Source organism: Rhinolophus ferrumequinum, chromosome 16 (genome assembly GCF_004115265.2).
Source record: "Rhinolophus ferrumequinum isolate MPI-CBG mRhiFer1 chromosome 16, mRhiFer1_v1.p, whole genome shotgun sequence".
Classification (NCBI taxonomy): domain Eukaryota; kingdom Metazoa; phylum Chordata; class Mammalia; order Chiroptera; family Rhinolophidae; genus Rhinolophus; species Rhinolophus ferrumequinum.
The window spans coordinates 43,108,522-43,127,835 of record NC_046299.1 but is presented as its reverse complement, the minus strand read 5'-3'; the positions used below and the strand labels follow the sequence as shown (position 1 = coordinate 43,127,835).

General features: G+C 40.6%; 1 protein-coding gene across 2 annotated transcripts; it reads right to left on the bottom strand.

Annotated features, from left to right (window-relative positions):
* NRBF2 (nuclear receptor binding factor 2) lies at nt 1–11,535 on the bottom strand. Of its 2 annotated transcripts, XM_033131022.1 has the most exons (4): nt 11,269–11,531; nt 6,240–6,324; nt 2,595–2,635; nt 1–1,531 (listed from the first exon to the last, which is right to left on the bottom strand). In XM_033131022.1, the coding sequence occupies exons 1-4, from the start codon at nt 11,296–11,298 to the stop codon at nt 821–823; spliced, it is 867 nt and encodes a 288-aa protein (XP_032986913.1). In that variant the 5' UTR covers nt 11,299–11,531; the 3' UTR covers nt 1–820. The 2 variants fall into 2 exon arrangements, with proteins under 2 accessions (XP_032986913.1, XP_032986914.1); XM_033131023.1 differs by lacking the exon at nt 6,240–6,324 and having other exon boundaries at nt 11,269–11,535.
* Between the last annotated feature and the right edge of the window lie 7,779 nt (nt 11,536–19,314).

Sequence of the window (19,314 nt, the reverse complement as noted above, 5' to 3'; positions counted from 1 at the left end):
AAAGGTATAAAACACAATTACTTTATTGATTTATTACAATCAAATACTGCCAACTAGCATTACTTCCACTCATGCATCATTAAAAACAAAAGGATATGTCCTTGGTATTTTCAAATGATGCATTATACAATAAACAAAAAAAAGTTAGAACTTAAAATGCACCCTGATTAATTATGTAAACTGGTAATTTTTTTAAAAAGCGTAACTAATAATTTGGTTCTTCATAAAATGGAAATTTAAATATCTCTCCTGATAGTCTTGAGGTTATCATTATGTTATGAGTAGTGCAAAGTGTGGCACACAGAGTTTCATCGAGAAAGGTGTGTCTTACACACCTCATGAAACAAATGAAATGTGCATAAGAAAATGCATACAGTCAATGCATGATAGAAAGCATGTTTGAAATCCAAGGCAGCCCCGCGGGCCACCATATTATTCAGGTTTTGCATCATCATTTATGGCATTATAGATTAATTACACATAACATACTTTTACGCATTTTAACCCTGAAGATAAGAAAAATAACTGTTGCTTGAAAAAATTATTCCAGGTAGCCATTTGGTTTGTATCAGGAGAAAGTGAACCTCCGAGGGTTTAGTGTCTGCCAAGTCTGGAATCCTCAGCTGCAGTCAGTAAATCAGAAATCCGACATGTTTCACAGTGACTGTTCCCCAAGTCCTGGCAGTGCCTCTCCTCCACAGTACGCCAGACGGTGAAGCATCTCTGGGATTACCCTTGCGTGTGGTTTGCCCCCCCTTTTTTTTTTTTGCTGGGTTATCTGTATTATTTCCTCATCTCACCTCTTGTATGGCCTTCCATTTTAATTATTCATGAGTCCTTTCAGAATATCCTCAGAGAGCTCCATAAGGGGAAGTTCTGGAGAAGGAAAATCCAAGGGAGGAAGATTGGGTATTGGAATATCCTTGGCTTTCCCAGTATTTGCTGCAAACTTCTGCCAAGTTGAAGAGGCTGTAGCAGTTTCTGAATGTGGCGGCAAGCTCCATAACTCGGACTTTTCTACAAAATCAGCATCCACATCCAGCTCCTTTTCTACTGGGCCTTTTAGTAGTCTGGCCTTTTCAGCCTTTAGTTGTTTATTTTCTTTTCTTAATCTTTCATTCTCAGTCACAAGGAATTCCACATGCCTCTTCAAATCTGCAATTTTGGTTGCCTGCTCCTCTATAATTGTTTTATCATCTTTTGGGGCTTTGCTTCCAATGCATGGCTCTGTTGGCTCACTCTTCTGCTGAAGTAAAAAGAGTAGTGTGTCTGGATCCCTGTCAAAGACCCCCTGAATTTCAGGGAGGTGTTTCTGGGTGGAAGGGCTATACTTCTGAGAGAGGAGGAGGCTCTGGCCTTCTGCCTCCTCCGCAGAGGGCCTGTGAGAGGCCTGGAGCTGCGCAGCTGCGTCTTTGTCCGTGCTCTGCTGGGCTTTCAGTCTTTCCTCCCGCTTGGCCCGCTTCCACCGCTCCTGTATGAGCAGGAGCTGCTTCATGTGGCTGTCCCTTTGCAGTTCCAGTGATAAATGAGCCTATTACACAGAAGGAAAGGCACAATTGAACAGTTTAAGCCTTTTTAGTAATGTTCAGAAAATACTATTCCAAGATCCTCCTTTCTGAATAATCCACTAACACTTTTTCAAAGTAACTAGGTCTTTCTAGGTGAGCTAACATTTTCATTCATTAAGAATACACCACTTATTCAGGAAGTCAGAAGTCCTACTCCAAATCAACACACTGAATCAGACCTTTTCAGAATGTGCCTTAACCCTCTGCAATGCCATTTGTACTCAGCTTAAAATTAGAAAACTTTCCTTTTTAGACATTAATTCTACAACTAGCTAAAGTCTTTTTGTCAACAGTGTGTTCAGAAGGCTCAATTCGCATCTGTATTATGTGGCTCACGAGTAATTCTATACAGTGAAAGGGAAGTGCAGGGGATAGAACACAACTTGGAAGTTTCTTGGTGGTTTGAGGAACTGGCATTTTTTCCTGCCACAGATAATCCTCTCACAGAAAGGATCTCCTTAATTCAATTAGACATTTACTGCGTACCTTGTACGTACCTGCCACTTTTATAATCAGGAAATCATCTTTGGATAAAGGTATTTTAAAAACCTAGGCAGGCCCTCCCCAAACATAAAGGACAATTTAAACCATTGGTGAAACATTTAAAAGTACCAGAACTGCTTACGAATTCAGGAAAAGACAAGTTTGGGTTTAGATTATCTTTGACAAGCAAAGGGAAGGCCCACTGGTTTCTCCTTTGGCCCTGCCTGCTTGCTTACTGTGAGCTCCCGGTCAAACGGGCTCTGGTGATCAGGAAAGGCCCGAGAGGTGTCTCTAGAGGACACCGTGGGCAATCAGATCTATGAGTAACCACCAGAAAAAAGACAGACGTTTCCGCACACCGTGTCTGGTAGGTACATCAGCAGCAGTTCATTTAGTTCCAATTTCCTTTCCAAAGTACTCTCGCCTTGCCCATGTCACGTATTCTCACTATAGTGCTTTGAGAGGTGCACAATGCTTTATTTTATACACAAGTCTTCACAAGAAAATCTTCCAACCCTTGTAAATATTAAGAAAGTGCCTTACCTGCTCAGACTGTGTCAGCTTCATGGCTTCAGAAAGATATGCTGGTTTACAAAAAAAGAGGCACGTTAATATGAGTGTCATTTTGTAATTAACAAATCAAAGGAAGAGCTTTAATACTCCTCATATGACAAAGAGAACTGATCCTTAGAAGCCATTCTGCTACACAGTTACCTGTTCCTGAAAAGAAACAAGGTACCAATCAAATACAGATACAGATATTCCCTAATCCATCTTGAAGGAGTTTGTTCTTTAAAATCCCCCACATGAATGAATGCTGGAACTATCATTTTGGCCTCCTACAGAATTTTTTTTTAAAATAAATTTTATTGGGGAATATTGGGGGACAGTGTGTTTCTCCAGGGTCCATCAGCTCCAAGTCAAGTCGTCATCCTCCAATCTAGTTGTGGAGGGCGCAGCTCAGCTCCAAGTCCAACTGGCGTTTTCAATCTTTAGTTGCAGGGGGCACAGCCCACCATCCCATGTGGGAATTCAACCGGCAACCTTGTTGTTGGGAGCTCACACTCTAACCACCTGAGCCATCTGGCTGCCCCTCTGGAAGCTCAGCGGCAGGTCGCTGTCTTCAATCTAGTGATGGAGGGCGCAGCTCCCTGGCCCATGTGGGAATCGAACAGGCAACCCTGTTGTTCAGCGCTCGCGCTCTAACCAACTGAGCCATCCGGCCGCTCCCAGAACTTTTATTGACTTGTTTCTGAGCTTTCCATCAGTTTGATATGAATTAGGGAGTTATTTACTTACTGTAAGCAAGTTGTTGAGGACAGTCTAATGTCACTGATGAAGACCATAAGTGGTCAGTAACTCAATAAACTTCCTTCTGATCTTAGGATCAGTTCCTAGATGACTTAATTTGTTTGAATTTAAATTGTCACTATAAAAATCCATAATTTTCCTCTTTGAGCTGACTGCTAGAAAGCTTAAGGCTAAGTTCTATCAAATAACGCAAGAACTCATGGTGCATTTTGTGAGCCATACTCCCAGTCCTTCCACATTTGATCTTGTATGGATTCCTCATCTGCTTATTTTCAAGTCTGGGACTATAGTAGAACCTGTCTGCCAGGTTCTACCATAGTCTTTAGAACACAGCTTAACTGGATGCTCCCTCCCCAACAGCAAAATGTTGCCTTTGAATGACAAAGACTGATCTGCTCTGAATCATTTTCATTTTACCACAGTCTCATGGGAAGGTCAGGTCAATACTTGTTTTCAACCAAATACATATAAACACTGTACTCTAAAGTCTGCTCATCTGAAATGTTCATTTTGAGTTCTAAGCATTGTTAACGGCTATTATCAACTTCCCATTTAAGTTTGCTCTTTTTTGCTGTCTGTGAAACAAATGAAATCCACTTAGGGAATTGGACAGCATTAAGACCGCTAAGGGAGAATTACACCAATCCAGTTACAGCTGCTAATCAAGGGTTTAAAGCAATAGATTTTTCTAACAATGCTGAATCCACGGGAGTTTGTGGCCTCTTAAACTTTCCTTTTTTCAACATAGGGTGGTAAAATCTGAACACCTCCTCCTCCCACATTTAGACAGCTTTTTTCTTCCTGAGATTTGGTATCTCAATTTATCTGTTAAATGAATGCTCATATGCTCATTTCATCTAATTCAGCCACTGTCTGCCTCAAGAGTAGATTCTGTCTTTCCCCTAAAGGAGAGAGAAAGCAAGTAACCTCTTTATTCAACACATCTACAAAACAAACACTATCAAAACACTATAAAGTATACAGGCTGAGTCCTTAGCTAAAGAGTCTTGAGTTAAATTTTTAGTCTCAGAATCTCCTCTGGTCATTTGACAGTTGGACACAGAGGCCCCTTCTAAGTTTTCACATTTCAGGTTTTCCTTCCTATCAGTCTTTCTCAGATGATGACCTTTCCGTGTCATGATCTCTAAAATGATTTCCAAATACTCAATCCCTTCCTCTCACAGTAAGTCTACATCCATACCTCCCAAAGATGTCCATCAATTTAGGAAACACTGAGCTCGTTGCAACTACATCCATTTTCAAAGCAGCATTACATTCACAATTCCACTCTGGAACACAACACAAGACTATTTTTAACCAAGTCTAAACTCCAAATCAAATTGGCCCAGTGGAATTAACTAATCACACTTAAGTTCTATCTCCATAATTAAAGCTAATGGATCCAACAGGCTGTCTTTATCTTTTCTACTCCCGAGAATGTCACAGAATTTAGATACAGAAAAAGCAGGGAGAGGCGTTTAAAGCCCAACATCAGTTTTAAGTCTTCAAATAAAGACAGGGATGTAGATTAGGAATGAAAGAAACTCTTCTCCCTTTTATATATTCAGAATATCATACTGCTCAGGATAATCTATGCGAATCACCCAATTTTGGCATATGTTATATATGTGTAATTATGACCACTCTGGGTTTATTTAACTAAAGGTTTCATTTCACTGTGGCATTCATCCACACATGGATTTCTTAAATAGTGTAGTACATTGTCTTTTCTTTATCGTGATTACAAATGTACAATTTGATTCACAACAAAATATGGTTTATGAACGGTTTAAAGAGCACTAGCTACCAAGTTTAATGTTGTATAAGGCTCCCATAAAACCATAAAAATTCACATAGACTTACAGAGTACGTACTATGTGGTCAGCCCTATAGCGGAAGGGGTACACTTCAATGGCAAAACTAATTCTTTAAAAATAAGACTCAACATTTTCTCTGAAAACCACTGACTTACAGGCAAAAATCACTGACATAAGAGGACTTATCCAAACCAGTGTCCACTGTGTGGTCTGTATTTTAGCAGTAAGGTTAACACAGGAGGGGCAGACTCTGCCAGGAAAGAACATGGCTTTGAAAGGAAAGTGCCTTCCTCTAGCAGAAAGATTATAGGGTGGTTATACCCATTTTGGATGCAGCATGAATAAAATACCTCCTTCCCCAAAGCTTTTAGGTTTGTCATTCAGCTAACAGAAACCTGTGCAAAACAGACCCTGAGACCTATTTCTGAGTTCGACATATGCTAGTTGTGCTGACTGAGATAAAATTAGATGTTTGATAAGAAGTCAATTCTAAATTTTATACCTAACAAAAGCTATCATCAGCATGATGCTACAAGCATGAATACAGAGATGAAATACTCAGAAGGGAAGCTAAAGAAAAACCACAGGAAAGAGTTTTGATGGGTTTTGTATTATCAACATCTTAGAAAACAGAAACTCAGTGAAAATTAATTGGTTGGAATTAAACTATTTCTTACTTTCAGAACCCAAAATAGCTAACTTTTTCAAATCCAGACTCCTTTCCTATAACTAAGATGAACTGGAAGACTTCTTGGAATCACTCTGTCTTTAGGGATCTTCAGTCTCAAAAAGCTGTGTCCAGGAACCATTTACCAATATAGCATATGCAATTTGCATGGTTTAGAAAGAAGACTGGGTCAGAAGGAGCTGGGAAATCCAGTACACTTAAAAAATAATGCAAGCTGATGTTCCAGCAGGTAAATAGTGTCAACCTTGTATACGTAGGGCAACAACACATCATTATTACTATGATTTTCATTATAAGAAGTGTTGAGAGAGAGTGGAGAAAAGAAATTGCCCTGCAATTTTGGACTCAGTATTTCTGAAAAAGAATACTCACCTGCAGCCTTTTTGTGACAAGAAATAGCCTCTTCGTATTTCCCTGCAGCTAATAAACGATCTGCTCTTCTGCTCTGTTGATGAGCCTAGAAGAAAAACATTCTTAAGTTCCCGAGTCAGAAAAAAGACCACTTAGAAAAACTTCTAAGAAGATGAATAATGCTGTTTGTTGCCACACATCAAACCATTACAGCTATATCTGTAACAGAAATCTAATGGTAGTTCCTTGAATTATAGAATATCTGAAAGAACTGGCAACTCTCAGTTCTACTCATAAACCATCAAGATTAACACCAGACACTTAACTCCTTCAGTGACCCACATTCTTCCATTCCTCAGAGATTAAGCAAGAGTTACAATCATAGAATCATAGAACGTTACTCAAAATGTGTATCATCTTGATTTTTAATAACTTCCTTTCAAAACAAGAATATACTATGGAGACAGGACAGTCTCTCCAATAAATGGTTTTAGAAAAACTAGACAGCCACATGACAAAGAATGAAACAAGACCACTACCTTACACCATACACAAAAATTAACTCAAAATGGATTAAAGATTTCAATGTAAGACCCAAAACCATAAAACTCCTTGAAGACAACATAGTAACCTCATTGACGGCAGTCTTAGCAATGATTTTTTGGAAATGACAGCAAAAGTAAAGGCAACAAACTAAAAACCTTCTGCAAAGCAAAGGGAATCATCAACAAAATGAAAAGGCAACCTACTGTATGGGAAAAAATATTTACAAATCATGTATCTGATAAGGGGTTAATATCCAAAATATATAAAGAACTCATACAGCTCAATAGCAAAAAACCAAACAATCTGATTAAAAAATGGATAGAGGATCTGCATAGACACTTTTCCAAAGAAGACATACAGATGGGCAACAGTTACATGAATAGATGTTCAACATCACTAATCATAAGGGAAATGCAAATTAAAACCACAATGAGTTATCACCTCACACATGTCTGAATGACTAGCAATAAATCAACAAGTGTTGAGGAGGATATGGAGAAAAGGAAACCCAGGTGCACTACTGGTGGGAATGTAAATTGGTGCAGCCACTATGGAAAACAGTATGGAGGTTCCTCAAAAAATTAAAACTAGAAACTACTATGTGATCAGCAATTCCTCTTCTGAATCTGTCCAAATAAAATGAAAACATTAACTCCAAAAGATATATGCACCATGTTTGCTGCAGCATTACTTACAATAGCCAACATACGAAAACAACCTAATTGTCCAGCATTGGATGAATGGGTTAAGAAAATGGCATGTGTGTGTATGTGTGTTTGTAGAATGGAATATTATTTAATCACAAAAAAGAATGAAACCTTTAACTTTTTATAGTTGAATAATATTCCATTACACACACACACACACGCACACACACATACACACACATGCCATTTTCTTTATCCATTCATCCACTGATGAGTCTCCTACAGGCAAGTAGTATCTCCTAACAATAAGCACTGAATTGACCGTCTAAGTCTAACGTAATGCAATTAAACTTAAGATAACTTCTCAATGTTAGAGAAGTCCAGGAACCTGTTTTGGATTGTAAGTCTAAGGATCAATTTTCCCCCCACACAACTCTGCTGCATCTTTTTTCTTCCTCAAGTTTCCAGTTTAGCTTGCTTTTTTTCATAACTACTACCATCTGCTGTGAAGACAACTTACGGGATACTCGTACAACCCACTAGTGAGCTGGGAAATCAATTTAGTGGCTCACAACAGCATTTTTTCAAAAACTCCAACAGTAAATAATAAGAGTGCATCAAATATAGCACCATACATACACATGCATGTGTGGGGTTACATATATGTGTACATATGGCATCATATAAAAAGATTCAATTTAGTTTTTTGTGTTGGGTGAAATTCATGAGGCTCCCTGCACTTTACACAATGGAGGAGGCACATCCACAATGAAGCAGCTCTGCAGTAATATATACGTTTGTGGTCATAATGTAAAAACTTCTCATTGTAAGTTACAGTCAAAACAAATGAGCAAACACTGATTCAAACACTAAGAAAACAAATAATATACATATAAATGCCTGATGCCAACCTTAGTACTTACTAATTGCTGGATAAGTCTTAGTGCTCTACTGTTTTTCCCCAGAGTGCTTCCATTAAGCCAAGCCCTAGCTTGTGACAAAGGAGAATTTTCCTTGAAATTTCCAAGGCAATAAGGAATTCCACCAGCCTTTTTTTTCCTTGTATTTAACCTTAAAGATCTTATTGTCAATAGAATTAACATGGGATTGTTATAAAGATTTTAGGTATGTACAAGGCCATTCTTTGGATCATGATAGCTGATTCCTTTTCTCAGATGAGAAAAACTAACCACTCTAGAGGGAAGCTCAGTTACTCAACAAACATTCTCAGCACGCTTAAGAGCCAAACACATAGTGTACAATTATGGCCAGGCAGTCACATGGACCTGTCCTTTGAGTTTGCAGAGTAGGTAAGCAAAGCATGAACAGTCATGTATAAATTAAGGTCTGACATCACTTCCCAAAAAGGCAACAAACAAACCAAAGCAACTAGAAATTATCTCACAAGTTTTGACACTGGGTTCCAGCACTCACAATGCCAAAATTAAATATATCAAAATAAATGCCTAAATATACACTAATTTTTGCTATAGTTTTTCCCTATTAAAAATGGACATAATTGCTTAATTTCTCTCAGCCTAGGCTTATTTATCTGTAAACCGGGGAAGTTCTTCCTAAATTCCAAGGATGCTCTGAGCACACGATTATAAATCTATGTACTGTAATAGCCCTGATACAGTTTGGACTACACTATGTCATTAGAAGCCTCTATATACTACTGAGATTTTCAAAGGCACTCATTAAATCATAGCAATGAGAACTATTTCTCATGTTGAATCAACTGAAAATCTAAGTTGGATATACACTCACATAAAAGAATGTGATAGTCTTCAAGAAACCTCAGTGTTGTAAAACTGAGTGACAACATAGTCAGAGGCCTGTCACTGGTACTTACAAGCACAGTTAAAATGATTCAGGCAAGTATTTATCTCTGCTCCAGTGTTATTGTCCAATAAACAGCTGGCGAGAACTCAGATCCTCCAAATCTCAAATGGTTTAAGAATTCAAGAGGCCAGATTTCTAATACTTGCCCACAAATTTTATGGCTGGATTACCAAATTATGCTAGCCTGCTTAAAAAGTCTCAATTCGAAATTCTCCTCTATAAAAAGGTAACTATTTCCACCATTTATCTAATTTTTTTCTAAACTGGTGATTCTGCTGCTCCATCTACAGCTGTCACCCAGTTTCAGTCTTCTCGTAAGCTACCACACACTAGTGGGACAGTTGGCTGGGGTAATGCAGCAGCCTGCTGCCAAATCAAGTGAAGCTAACTGGAACTAAACCAACAGCTATTTTGCATGGGCACTTGAACTTTGAAGCACTTTACAAAGTGCTGGTTATTTCTAATAATATTCCTGTTAAGTTTCAATATTGAGCCATCCATTATATTTCACTGCAAACTATATGTCACTTTAAAAACAAGAAAGGTGGAAGATATTTCCCTGGTTTTTAAAAACTCACAAATCTAGTCCAATTCTTTTTAAGTGTAAACAACTCTTACCATCGGGGGTAGGGCTCAACTTAATAAAACTGGGAGGTGCTTCTCAGAGCAACTAACCTGGCACCGTCAGTCATTTGGAAACCACAGCTTTTAGGTCCTAGTCTTAGGCCTTTTAAGCTCAACAAGTCCAAACCTTTATTTTACTAGTGAGATTTTAAATTAAGGGTTTATGTTCTGGTTATTGTAATAGCTAACTCTTACACTGTACTATGTACCAAATACTGTTCTAAGCCCTTTTACACCCATTTGCTACTTTAATTCTCACAACGAACCAAAAAAGAGAGGTCAACTAATTTGCCCAAGGTCACTCAGCTTTTAAGTGACAATGCCAGAATTCAAATCCAAGCAGTCCAGCTCCAGAATCTAGACTCTTAAATCAGCAGGCTCTACTGCTTCTCTATAGAAGGGTTTAAATCCAACCCAGGGCTCTTCCACGACCCTAGGGTTTAGAGTTGCAACCTGAGAAATTAATTCTCCATACGTCCTTTTAACCAGTCCCACCACTGCAACTGAATTTCAAACCTGTGACTCTTAAAAGTTCCTTCTGTCTGCAACCTTAAGTAATCTGACTTTGAATGCAAAATAGGTAGCTTTTTCGGGAAACCAGAAGATGCAGTGGCCAGTCAGAGAAAGAATGTGTGTTTCTCGTTGCTGCTTAAATCCCAACACCTAAAATGCCTGGACTAGACACAACGCCCCCCCCCCCGCCCCGGGAGGGAGACACACACAGGAAAACATAGTCAAGGGGCTATCAGCCCTTTTTCTAAGGCGAACATCTCCCGTGTTTTCATGATTACTGAAGTGATGAAACCGAGCCAACAACTGGGACGACCCTGTCTTTTTCTCCAGCTGTCTCCAACGTACTGGAAAAGGGAGACTGTCAGTGTATGCATCTGAACGTAGGGGGGAAATAGGGGTGAGAAGGGACAGCTGTCACACAGCTATCCGAAGTGGGGAGGCTCAGATATTAGACCCTCTGTGTTACAAGTTAAAACCAGTATTCCACACCATTTCTGCTCGGACAGGTTTCAGTGCCTCTCCAGGCTGCAGGGAGGTGGTTACGTGGCGCTTGGAGGCATTTCCTTCGGCCTGAAAAGGAGGTGGCAGCCCTGGCTGATGGAAGCCCCCTCGCCTAGAGCCCTGCGGCAGGGGGCGCCCGGAGGCGGCGGGAAACGGACGCGAGAGCTTCCCAGGGATCCCCGAGGGGGGCAACTTCTGGGACAGCTTGCCCGGGGCCGCCGTGGGGCCACGCCCGCCTCAGGCCCCCAGCTTCTAGGACCACCTCCGCCAAAACCGCCTCCTGGCCTAGAGGGTCAGCGGCACTCCGGCGACCAGACCGGACTCTTGAGGCAAAGGCACCGGAGAGCGGACGCGACCCTCTGTGGGCCACTCACCAGGTTGAGGGGTCCTTCCATTACTTCCATAGACCCCGGAATAAGAGGCGGCCGGAGGAAGGGGAGCGACGGCGCCGAAGCACATGGAGGACAGCAGGGGAGCCCGAAGCAGCTGCGGAGACAGAAGCCCCTCTCCGCGCCCCGGGAGCCAGCGGAGGGGGCAGACGGAGTAATAACCCCACCACTTCCTGCTCCGGCGCCCCGGGCCCACCCCCTGCGCCACGGTCACGCACGCGTCATGTCGTCACATGCGGCTGGTTCAAGGTGGGAGTGAGGACGGGGAGTGGGTGGAGCTCAGGGGAGGCGGGTCATGGACTGACGTACACTTGCTCGCGGTCGATCTTTCGTCTCGCGAGAAGTTATCTTCAGCTTCTTGAAGGCTCTTCTGACGTCAGGTGAGGAGGTGTCGCCTTGTTGAAACTTAAAGGGCCTGACCTCTGCGATTGACTTCTCCCATTTCCTTCCAGCCAGACTTGACCCAAGTTCACTTTGCTTTGCTACACCCTGCCTTGCTCTCGTGTTCCCACCTTTACTCTTGCACCAGATTTTTTTTTTTAATCAATCAGACTTGAGTAATGCTAAGCCATGCCCTGGACTAGACACAACGCCCCCCCCACCCCCCTCCACCCCTGTCCCCGGGAGGGAGACAAACATGAATGATTCAGAGCTCTGCCCTCCAGTTGCTGACAAACTAATAAAATAATGTGGGTCACAAATCGCCAAATATAATATTTGATTCATTTAAAAGTATGGGCCCAACCACTGTGCTGGGTTCTTTCAAGGAATTGACTGACAATATAAAATAATTATGATTTATGCTGTGAAGGGAACAGGAAGATGTGATAGAGGCACCATGAGTTCCATAGCTTCAAGGAAATGAATTCTTTCAAAAGCTGTGTGAGCTTAGAAGAGGACGTCTAGCTTTAGGTGAGACCCCAGCTCTGGCTTATGCCTTGATTGCAACCTTGTTTTTAAATCAGCAATTTAAAAATATGGGCCAATTTAAAAGAGAGCCTGAGCAGAAGACCCATTAGAGCCATGCCCAGACTCCTAACCCATGGAAATTGTGAGATAATAAATGTGTGTTGTTTTAAATCACTACATTTGTGGGACTGGAAAACCATTACAGACCTCTTCAAGGTGGTAAAATCCAGAGTCAGAACTTTCTTTACAAACTATAACCATGAGTAGTGAATTCATGTCACCACACTACTCAATCTACAGTGGCTGGCTATGCAGTGGGCATGTTTACCAGCTCTGAGGGGAACTTTGGTGACAGCTGGACAGAGGAGAGTATGATATGTTCAAGCACACACCAATATTTAAGAGTGGTTTCATCCAGACCAGCAAAAGAGGAGACATGGTGGATGTACACAACCATAGTCAAACAGTGACACAGACTTTGCACCCACCGGCTCTATTCTCTGCCATGCTGTCATGTTGTCGCCCTGACCAGCCACAGGCTATGAAAAACATGCATGCTACACATGGCTGAGTCATCAAAGAAAGAGGTTGCAAGCATACAAAGACTTTAGGGCTATCCAGGCTGCTTCCCTTGAAGTTTGGGAAACAGCAGGTATACATGAAGCTTGCCACTGGAAAAGCCCACTTATCTCTGTAATCAGTGAAGGGTTACAGAAATCCTTAGGTCATCCCAGCTGGGGACACAATGGACATGCTTGTTATTGAATCAGAGATGAGACAAGCCCAGCAAAGTCTCTGCTGTGACTCAGCAAGATGGGGCCAAAGAGCTTTTGGAAAACATTTAAGAGCTGGTCCTAGGGCTCGCTGAAGCTCACTTGAAAAACGCATTCCATGTGAAAGACTCCGAACCTAAATGGGCCACCGTTGTGGGACTTGCCACATTGGAGCGGTTCCTGAAGCTTCTCCAGAGAATACCATGAAGCTCAATTTCGTGCATTCTTCAGATATTAGCTGCTCTAATCTCATAACCATCAACAGTTTCATCAGTATGTGAGGATGCTTGCTGGGGGTACTGTTATTGTGCTCTCCCTAGTTCTGGAACAGTTTAAGGAAAACTAGAGAGATCATTTAACAGAGGTTCTGTAGAGAGGATTCCTGCATCAGTGGGAGCTTGGATTGATGACCTCAAAAGTTTGTCTAATTATAAGCACTCTGTGTACTCAGCTACAGGAAGAGAAGGGAGCAGACCCTTCTGGTCTCCCTTTCTGTCTTCTCTACCTCTATTGTTTCTCTCTCCCTCAGCACAGGAGCTCCAGAGAGAGAAGGATCAGGATCTGGTCAGTATCAGGAACCTGCACATGACCCCTGAGGCGTCTGGGGCCCCCTTCTGATTATGCTGTGGGAAACAACCTGCCAAGGTGACAGTAACAGAAGCAGCGGAGGCAGTAGCAGCAGGAGCCCCAATAGCAGTGCTTGGCTCATGGCAGCAACCAAGTCTGCAGGCCAAAGACAAATCAACATAGCAATGTCAGGCGCAAGGTCCCAAGAGGAAGAGGAAGCAGCATGATCATGGCAGAACAACCCCCATGTCCTCAGCGGGTGCTTCCTGCATGTCCTTGGAGGGTACTTCCAGACGTGATGGGGAGGTTTGCTCAAAGTATCATAACAGTATGGGACTCTGTTCTGTATCTACGCAGGATGGTGGGTAAGTGGGTGCTTACTGTTGTAATTTTCCCTATTTTACTATCTGAGACCAGGTGATCTTACGATCGCTGTCAGTCAGGTAGCAGTTGTGAAGTTGTATTGCCTTAAAAAACCTTTAACCAATTTCTTTCACTGTGTTTCCCTTTTCATGTATGTACAAGAGTGATATAGGACAAAAATATGCCTAAGTCAGAAGAGCCAACCTCTTTCACTATATATAAAATAAAAATTAAAGGACCAAAACAATGGCTTAACTGCAGAGAAAACTAGCATAATTAGCATTTGAACGGATGAACCTCTTTTCTATACTTACTAGTATGAGGGCTTTCCTTCCTGTTGTATCATTCCTTGATATTGTTAAAAAACAAAATTCAACCAAGTAAATTTGACTTAATTGAAGATCTAATTGGCTTTATCAACTGAGACATGAATTGGGCTGCACCCAATCTAGCAACTAGAAGGGCACTCTGAGGGGCTGGTTGTACAAAATGGAAGATTTTTTTTATAGACAGGAAGAGGGTGGTACTAGGAAATTAGGAGTGGATTATTTCAGGCAAGAAGACCTTCCCTTAAGGGAAGGTCGTGGTTGTTGTGGTGGTGGTGGTGGTAGGGGGTGGTTCTATGACGCAGATTACCTCACTAGTGTGGATCAGGAAATTCCAGACTGACTGGTTTAAAATTCCACTCCTGGGAGAGGATGAAACTCCAATTAAGTTAGGTATTAAACCTAGGTTTGGTATCATGGGCTTTTAGCAGAAGTGACTCCATTTGGGCCTGTGGTGTTTTGGGTTTTTTTTTTTAACAACATGAAAGAACTACTACTAAATCCTTCCCCATTTCCAACTTTATCATGAATAAAAGGGAGGATTGCCATTAACTTTAAATGAAAACTATAGTTCTAGTTGCCTGTTTCTAAGACTGAGCATGGTGTTGAAGATTAAGTACCATCTTGCTTCAGGTTGATTCAAGTGCTTCTTAAAAAGATTTAAATTTCTCCTTTTTCTGAAACTTTTGAATTATCCCCATTTCCCAATAGCAATGGTTTAACTTTGTATAGCACATTATAGGTTTCCAAGCACTTACATGTACATTTGCTCATTCAATTCCAACGGGCTCAAATTAGTGACTTGCCCAATGCCATACAATTAGTAAATAGCTAAGCTACGTCTTGAATCTAGGTCTGTCTGGCTACAAGCCCAGTACTCTTTCCACTACAGGCAGCTAAATATCTACTGGAGTGACTCTAGTGTTGGTAATAGCAGAAATAGACTCTTAGGGTAACCCACTGTAATTACATAGGTTATTTTGGGTTTTCCTAAATTCACACTCCTGAGTACCAAGAGATTCAAGCTAAAAAGGGAGTTGCTATTGTTAGTGGCTCTGTTCTCCTCTGGGGGGTTTGCCAAGAACTATTCACAAACCAGACTGGGCAGGAACAGAGCTGGAGGGGGGTGGGGGGTTTGGCGTGAGGTCTCAGGCTCTAACTCCTTGGACTCTGAGCCAAGCTGTCCAGTTGCTTCGACATGAGCCAGGATGAAGAGAGCCAAGTTAGGCAGAAGTCAGGCATTCTAGTCAACAAAGCTCAACAGACAGGAGGCCAAGGAAAGTAGAATTTCAGGGCAGGTTTTTTATCCAGTAAGCTGACACCTGGGAAAAGTTAGTCAAATAAAGGCATAAAAGCAATGATTCAACCAACTTTGTATTAGGTTAGTGTTTCTCACACGAAGGAGCGGAAGAGAGCTCTCCAGAATCCCAAATGTCCTTGAACCACTATGAGTATCTACTGGTGAGCAGGGCTGCCTGTTTCCATCTATAAAAAATAACATACCTGTTGCTCTGCACTGGGTCAGGCATGAGGGAAACCCTTTTCACCTATATTTTCTTCCCAGGCATTTGAGAACACTGAGACATGCCTGATTAAATCCTCTTCAGCCATTATATTCACCATCCCCTGTTACACGACCCCAAACTTCTAGCTCTACCTGTTGCTCTGGCCCTTTGATGCAAAATGCTAGCCCATCTAGATTTTATTTCAAACACAGTGACCACATATTGAGAAAATATCAAGGGAAAATTGTGAGATATCGGAAGATGACAGGGTTTGATTACCCTGAAGTAAATTTCTAAATAGATTCTACTTAGAAAGTGAACGGTAGGGAGGAAATGATTGAAGTCATAAGGCAGAAGTACAGAGACTGTTCTTCCTTAAACTTTCTAGGAGAGATTTGCCTCCAGCTTCCTTTGAAAAAGTGTTTTCCACAGTTGCCACAATTCTTAAGTCCATTGCTAATCTATTTAGTCCCTCTGTGTTCTGTGCTCCCTGCTGCCATTCCATCTAGCAACACTAGCATGAGAGACCTCTGACTCACAGTCCTGTGAAGCCATGCGATGGCTTCAGGAAAGGGAAGAGTAACAAAGCAGCACAGGAAAAAAAAAAAAAAAAAAAAAAAAGAATTTTACCACTAGTTGAATCTTCTACCTCTCACTTTCACTGTATTCTTTATTTCTGAGATGGTCTTTTTCGCAAGTGTTTATACTTTCTTCACCCTTCAGGGGTTGGAGGGGGTGAGGGTTGGAAGGAAGGAAAGAAGGAAGGGAGGGAAGGGAGAGGGACAGAGAGAGAGCGAGCTTGGGAGAGAGAGAGAAAGAACATGACAGACACCTTATACTCTCTACCCTGACATGTTTACATCATATGCTGTTGACATTCAGTCCAGAAGCAACTGTGGGAAGAATGATGCAACCTCAGATGTTAGGACATTAGGACTGCGGCCAGAAAATTTTCACATCGTACATGGAAGCTGGCCAGACTTCAGCTTTGGCCAGACACTTAGGTTATTCCACGCTGAATGCACCATCGCCAGTTCTGAAGTCCTTAGGTCTCTGACTGACTCTTTCACAGCTTCACTGCCATGTTTATCTCACTCTTCTTTTCCAATTCAGGTTTTGGGGGAAGGGAGCAAAGGAATTGGGCAAAGATCAATTGAGCAAAGACCAGTCGGAGAATTTTGGGTCGCAAAATTGAAATAATTTACAGAGCTCTCTTGAATTCTTCAATTATCACAGAGCAAGTACCCTACTTAATCAAATCATAATTATTGGCTGCATTTTACAGAAAGTTTATTTTGTAATTGTATAAGCAAAGCCTTTTTTGCACAGATGCATTTTTATACTTCTTTTCTTGAAAACTTTCAAATGTATCAAAAGTATAACAGTATAGTGATCGCCATATATCTAAACCCTGTATTTAGTAGTTATTAATATTTTGCCATATTTTCACCATCTATTTGTTGGCTAAAAATTTTAAATATATTATGAATATTTTACTTCTCTCTAATTACTTTAGTATTCATCTGTAAAAAATAAAATAATTTCTCCCACTTTACTATAATACCTTAGTTGTACATAACAAAATTAACACTAATTCTTTAACAACACTGTATACCATAGTCAAATTTCCCCAACTATCTCCAAATTGCCAAAATTGGAACAAATCAAGATGTAATCAAAGTCCGCACCTTGCATATGATTGCTAAGTCTCTTAGTTTTTTTAATTTGCCTTTAATGACGATAAATCCTGACACTCCTTTTTTTTTTCATGACATTTACTTGTGGAAGAGTTATCTACTCTTTGATTATTCTGTCTTTTAAAATTATTGGCCATAGATAAAATATTAAATATACTTTCTTTGCATATTCACTTTCAATAAGACTTAAAGTAAAATACCGAAGAGCAAATTTTGACTTTATAACCATAACTCCTGTGCCATATAGTTTTAGTTGGTAGTTTTTTATTGCAAATAGCACAAACTGACCTTGAATAGATTGAATCAAATGGAGAATTTAACAGAAATCCATTAGTTATGAGTTGCATTTTCCTACATATAATAGAAAATACAAAATAGAAATGGCTTATGCAAGATAGAAGTCTGTAAAAAAATTTAAAAAAAAATTTAGAAGAGGGCAGTACAGGCCTGGCATGGCAGATTGATAGCAAGGGCCCAAGCTCTCTCTCCACTGCACATGTAGTCCCGTGACTTCCGTCTCAAGGTCACCCCTTGAGTTACCCTTCTGTTGCTTTTATTCTCAGTGTGCTTGGAAGGAGGTGTATATATCCTTAGGCACCATTCTCATTGACAACTGATTCCTCTCCCCCTTTTTAGGGATCTCCGTGCACATATTTGAATTCATTCTAATTCTTGGCTCATGATCAACTGTCCTCAGTGGTCCATGCATGACTCTTTATTTTTTTGTAACTAATTTATTTACAAGCTAATGAACAACCACGAACACACAACTACTCCAAAGCAAAGTTAATATGAACATTCTTGTACATGTTTTTTTGGAGCACATATGCATGCATTTCTGCTGAACATATATCTAGTACTAGCATTGCTGGGTCATGTGTTATGCAAATGTTCAGCTTTAGTAGATGCTGCCAGTTTTCCAAAATGCTTATGCCAAATTACACTACCAGTAATTTGGCAGTGAATGAAAATTCCACTTTGTTTTCGAAATTGTTGACTATACTTTTTATTGTTTGCCTTTTCATTTTAACCATTCTGTTGTTGTTGGGGTTTTTTTTTCCTAAAGAGGGCACAGCTCAAAGTGGCCTATGTGGGGATCCAACGAGCAACCTTGGTGTCAGTAGCACCATGCTCTAACCAACTGAGCTAACCAGCCACCCAACCATTCTATTGTTATTGTCTCACTCTTTAACTCCTTAGAAGTTGACTTGTATTCCTATTATTTTATACTAGTAAAGCATATACTCCTGAAGATATCACTATTACCTTATTGACACCAAGTCTAATAATAACTTCTTCAATTCTTGCCCTTCATCTCTCAGTAGCATTCAACACCACTGACCATCGCTTTCTTCTTGAAAACTGTATTCCTTTGACTTTCATGACAGACATTATTCTACAAGATACACCTTTATCCATAGTTCCAAAATCCAGTACACCTTGGAAACTAAAAGCTTTTCTATTACTCATTTGGTGACAAAACCTATCCTAACTCATGAGACTATTTATAGTTCTTCACACTATTCACTGAAGATTTAGTAATGTGTATATTTATCATGAGAGACTGCCTCAGCCCCTGTTTTATAATATAGAGTATAGACACCATATTAACTTTCTAAAATCCACAAAATTCTGAATTCTAAAATATATCTGACTCAGAGTTTGGGGTAAAATTTTGTGGACTGTAGTAGAAAAACATAGCCCTTGGAATCAGATAAACCTATGTGTCCATCCACTTCAGTCAACCTCTTGAGACTTCAGTGGTTTCTTTTTTTTAATCTCATCTCTAAAACAGGAGTTGAAATAGCTAGCTGATAAGGCTGTGAACATCTTTATTTATATGACTTACAAATCTAAAACTCAATATATTGAAAACTGAGCTCATCATCCT

Bases quoted from the DNA above. Each gene is read 5' to 3' on its own strand.
- NRBF2 (XM_033131022.1), bottom strand. From the start codon at position 11,298: ATGGAAGTAATGGAAGGACCCCTCAACCTG. The intron at 2,636-6,239 runs GTGAGTATTCTT...TTTGTAAACCAG, and splicing joins TTGTCACAAAAAGGCTGCAG to CATATCTTTCTGAAGCCATG. The intron at 1,532-2,594 runs GTAAGGCACTTT...TCTGTGTAATAG, and splicing joins AGCTGACACAGTCTGAGCAG to GCTCATTTATCACTGGAACT.